Genomic DNA, 5,481 nt, shown 5'->3' on the forward strand with positions numbered 1-5,481 from the left:
GTCTTCATATAAATCCTCATGAACTCACGTAGTCTTCATAAACCACTCAGTGTACGCTTGTCAACTTGTTTGTTTGAGTTGTGCGGTAAGTACAGATTTTTATTGCAAGCTGATCTGTTTCACATTTGGTTTTAGAGACAGACATGTTTGACAGCTTTCATTTTGTTGGTGCTATTTCTCACTTCAAAGATGAGATAAGATAAGATAAAATATGATAGGATACAATAAGATAAGATAAGATAAGATAAGATATGATATGATAAAATATGATAGGATATAATAAGATAAGATAAGATAAGATATGATATGATATGATATGATATGATATGATAAAATATGATAGGATATAATAAGATAAGATAAGATATGATATGATATGATAAAATATGATAGGATATAATAAGATAAGATAAGATATGATATGATATGATATGATATGATGATAAGATTGCACTTCATTAGTTCTATAAAATTACAATAGAAAAAAAGCTTAAAATAAAAAGTAAAATTGGAAAAAATAAAGTGATTTCTTTAAAACACAGGTATGTATTTCATTCATTCACACATATTTATTTCTCTAATGTGTATATATATATATATATATATATATATATATATATATATATATATATATATATATATATATATATGTATATATAACTTTTATTTCTTAATTATTAAATCTAATATATGTCTGTCCCACAGTTTTATATTTGCACTATTATCTTATGTTGGTATTTGTTTTTGTTCATACTGTCTGTTATTGTATACACACTGCAATGTGTGAATTTTGCTTCTGCGGATCAATAAAGGGTTATTTTATTCTATTTTATTCTATTCTATTCTATCAGCTTGGGCAGATTCGTTGCTTCGTTTAAAACACTTTACATTTTTCTAGATTATTATTTGAAATTACAATTTGACATTATTATTGAAATGTATATTTTAATAACCTACAGTAGTTTATCGTGGAAATTGATCAGTCCAAACCATGTCATTCCAACCAGCCACCATGTCATCAGTGTAATTTTAGTTGGGGAATTGTATGTTGGATTTAATTCTTCTAAATTTTCACTTGATTAGAAAAATAAAAAATAAAAGCATGACATACATTTAAGACTACAACAGCAACTAGATAATGGAGACATGTATTATTAATATTACATTGCCAACATTTCAGCTATTTTTGCACCTATTACTGTGTCTTCAGAGTCGTGCCCCAATTAACTGTCAAAATATTCCCATGTGCACAGGTGCTTTGTTTGAACGACACTAATACATTAAGTGCAATTCATCTCATTATCTCAAGGAATGGTTATTGGACTTTCAGAGAAAAATCATTTTTATCTAAGTATCAAATAGTTATATCAAAATTATAACATTATGGTGCAATATTTTGTTAAAATTTAAATAAAATATATGTCAGAAAAACACAGAATTTCAGCAAACACTTCTTGTAAGATCCAAATAGAATGACGTAAAAAGATTACAATGTTGTTAAGACATGTACCAAGTATGTGTCTGTGTATGGATCAAGTGTTCTGGCAGTTTTCTTCTCTATCTACAGTAACTCTATAACAATTTGAAATGCTGGTAAAATGACAAAAAAATAGCAGGTTCCTTAAAACTGTAAAAGATAGATACACTGTGTCCGTATTTAGAAACAACCCCTGGCTATTTCAGCCACAGCGTCTCTTCTGGGAAGCTGCTTGATCCTTTTTTTCACTTTGAACATTTTGAAAATGCTCAGAGGAAAATTAATTTCTATCCATCTGATTTCTTTTCTTCTTTTTTTTTTCCCTTTCAGATTTTGTGGACTAATGAGGGATTTCTTTTCCTCATCCTCATTTTTTTTTTTTAATTGTTCAGAATTTCAGTAACTAAGTTCCTTTGCTCCACTTTTTCCAGGTCAACCATATTATTATCAACCATAATATATGGTCTTTTCACACTCATAGCTTCCTGTTTCTGTTTCTTTTCATGCAGATGGATTTCAACACCTCCACCATGTCTGTGGACACTCAGACAGTGACGCCTCAGATTGGAATGGTGGAGTACCGAATTTTAGGCCTGGTTATCTACGCTTTCATTTTCATCATTGGACTTCTTGTTAACGTTACTGCTATCTGGGTGTTTTCTCTGACCACCAAGAAAAGGAACTCTGTCGCTATCTACATGATCAACGTGGCGGTGGTGGATCTCACCTACATCCTACTGCTTCCCTGCAGAATGGTTTACTATTACTGGGATTACTGGCCTTTCGGAGACATCTTCTGTCGGATCAGTGCTGCTCTGACCATCTTCTACCCTTGCATGGCTCTGTGGCTCTTTGCCCTCATCAGTGCGGACCGCTTCATGGCCATTGCCCAACCGAAGCACGGCAAGGAGCTGAGGAACATCCCCAAGGCCGTGGTTGCGAGTCTAGGAGTGTGGGTCATGACCCTTTGCAGCACTATTCCTATACTCTTCCCATCTGATGATACTGATCGGACTTACAACTTCACCACATGTCACAAAATGCAAGACATCATTTACATACGACGCGACAACCCTGTCAACTTTGTACGACTCATCTTCTTCTTCCTGGTTCCTATTTGCATCATGATTGGCTGCTACATTGTAATCGTCCACAATCTGATTAATGGACGCGCTTCAAAACTCAAACTGAAAGTGAAGCAGAAATCCATCCGGATTATTGTCACGCTTATCATCCAAATGCTGGTGTGTTTTGTTCCTTTCCATGTGTGTTTGGTTCTACGCCTACTGGATAGGGACTTTGACGATGGGTTTAGCACATGGGCAGTCTTCACCACTTACCTAATGAACCTGAGCACTGTGTTGGATGTCATTCTTTTTTACATTGTCTCGAAACAGTTTCAAGACAGGGTGATCAGTGTCATCCTTTACCGCAACTATCTGCGAAGTGTGAGGAGAAAGAGCAGACACGTGGGCAGTGTTCGCTCATTGAGCAACATTACCAGTGTGGCGCTATAGGCTAACATTACGATGTAAAATACAAAGTTCAGATGCGCCGTCGCTGCTTCTGGCACGCTACTATACTGTGTAGATGGTTCATTATGAGATGGATGCAAACCTACAGTTCATTTTCATGGTGTGATTTACACTCACAGTATGGGACTGCTGCTGTTGTGGCAAAAACATCTGTGTTCAGAGCTGATTGACTTACCCAGGAGACTTGGGATGTTTTTGTGCATCTCCGCCAGGCAGATGAAGCGCGAGTGTGTGTGGCTCAGGTGTGATGCAGGCAGGTGGAAATAAAGCTTACAGTCGTTTAAAAACACAGTTTGAAGTATCTCCATGTTGACTTTGGTGTGCAAAGGAAGGGAGAAAAAAAACTTCTTAATTTGTCAGCCAAGATCTTTAAAGGGATGACAGCCTCCACAAGGGGAAACCTACAGGGGGGATTACTGGGTTTTGTTTATTATGGGCAGGTTTCAGTGCAGGGAAACTCAATTAACATTCTTTTTTCTAACAAATACAGAAACAAAAACAGATTTACTAATAGGCCACCTACTTTTTATTTTTCTTGCATACATGCATGCAGCAGTTTTCCAAACAGATATGTGAAAATCCAACAAATGACAATTCACAGTAATTCACAAGTCCTACACAAGGTGCTAATGGCTGTTGCACAGAGTGAGAAAAATAAGTGCTGGTGTTACTTAGTGTGCAAATAATAAGTAAAGTCCCTGGCCTTTTGTTATATATTGTAGTCCTAAACATTGAATTCCCGTCCATAAACACTCACACTCCATTGGTGACGGTGCACCAATGCTTGCCACCAGTGATCCAACTGCATCTTTTATGGCCGTGGTTCTCAACTGGTGGGTCGCAAACCTGCACCTGTACTGCTAAAAAAATAAATAAATACTTAATTTATCTCATGTTGGACTTGTCTTTTATTTTGAAAGAAACTTTTCTTTTGACAGACATGCTGTGAAATGCATGTTGCAAAGGAAAATATAGAGATTTATGTTTTAAAAAAGATTATATATGTATTCAACAGCTATTTCAAAAAAATGTAATTTGCTTTATTAATTTCTAATTTTAAAAAAAAGTGGGTCGTGATTTAATGACTGTGGCAAAATGTGCGTCCCAGGGTGAGACCAGTTGAGAACCCCTGTTCTTATGGCTTTAGGGACACAAAGTTGTACTGCTGCTGTCAAATGATGTGTATTGAAGATAAACTGGAGTGTTTAAGTGATGGAACTGACAGCCCAGAGGTACATTTCTTCACCAGTTGATGGCAGCATGGCACAGCTAGATCAACCTGTCTGGCCCTGCCACAACACTTTGCTTTTACTACCTTTTACTAAGTAGACAGAGCCCCTTACCTCTCTCAAGGTCCTTCATGCATATTTTTTTTTGTTTTCTGGAACTTTTATGCATCACCAGCTGCTTGTGAATGTCAAGATGTTGTTTTGTTTTTTCAAATTTAGAATAAAATGATCCTATGCACAAAAAAAAAAAAAAAAAAAAAAAAAACAAGTGAGTTAACAACCATCCAATGTGCCTATTTCAACTAAAGTGTGTTTATGGTGCAATGTGAATCGTATTGATTAGACGTTAAATGATTCAGTTGCTTGAAGTGCATTTACAGTAACATCCTCACAAGATGTCAGAGAGGCTATTTACTAGATTTAAAAGAGAGACCTTTTTCTGTATCGTCAGGCCTCTGTTGCCTGTATCAGCAACCCAGCACCATTTGTTTTCATTTGATCGCTCAGATGTGCGATGAGTGATGATTTAGAGCTGGGAGTGTGATGGTTGTTTGTCTGTGGAGGAAGGAGGAATGGTTGATTGGGATGTTTTTGATGCAATCCGAGCTCTGGGATTCATTGGGTGTTGCCAATTGTTAAATTGATTAAATTAGTGTGTGTCACAGCTACAGAGTCTTAACTGCATTAGACAGCAAGTCAGTGTGGTAGGGGAAGTATGCAGCGTATGTTTCAATTTGACAATCCTGGCTCCCTGAGGTTTAACCACATTGTGGCATAGCCATATAAATGCATTTAGTTATGTCAGCTGCAAATGTAACAAAGCATTGTTATGAATACATTTTCTTTCAGGTTCAACTGGATGGAAGGAAAACCTGATGTGTTTTGGATTATACATCGTGATGCACCAGTGTTAAGTTTTGTTTCTGACTCAGTTTTTAAAGTGACAATAATGAGACCATGACTAATTACAAAAACACATGTGAATGAAAACTATACCAAATATATAGATATTTTGGTTTACTGATAACAAGCAGTTCATGTACTATTTAAAAGTTTGAAACCCTGCTATTTAAAAAATAATTAGAAATGTATGTTTTGAGTGAATTCTGGTTTATTTTGGTTTCGATTTAATTTCAATATTGATTGTCAATGTTGAGTATTATATTTTGATCTGCTTTTGTATACATGGTCTTGCGGTGGTTTTTCCTTTTCGTCTTTTTTTTTTTTTTTTTCAATTAAA

The 5,481-nt window shown here is 35.7% G+C and overlaps 1 protein-coding gene across 1 annotated transcript; it reads left to right on the forward strand.

Moving 5' to 3' along the window:
- gpr18 (G protein-coupled receptor 18) lies at positions 1-3,907 on the forward strand. The gene is made up of 2 exons (XM_028436579.1): positions 1-85; positions 1,987-3,907. Exon 2 carries the CDS (start codon positions 1,987-1,989, stop codon positions 2,992-2,994), a length of 1,008 nt encoding a protein of 335 aa, XP_028292380.1. The 5' UTR covers positions 1-85; the 3' UTR covers positions 2,995-3,907.
- Positions 3,908-5,481: the final 1,574 nt, after the last annotated feature.

Source organism: Gouania willdenowi, chromosome 21, assembly GCF_900634775.1.
Source record: "Gouania willdenowi chromosome 21, fGouWil2.1, whole genome shotgun sequence".
NCBI classification, from domain to species: domain Eukaryota; kingdom Metazoa; phylum Chordata; class Actinopteri; order Blenniiformes; family Gobiesocidae; genus Gouania; species Gouania willdenowi.

Coding starts and splice junctions, on each gene's coding strand:
- gpr18 (XM_028436579.1), top strand. CDS start 1,987: ATGGATTTCAACACCTCCACCATGTCTGTGGACACTCAGACAGTGACG.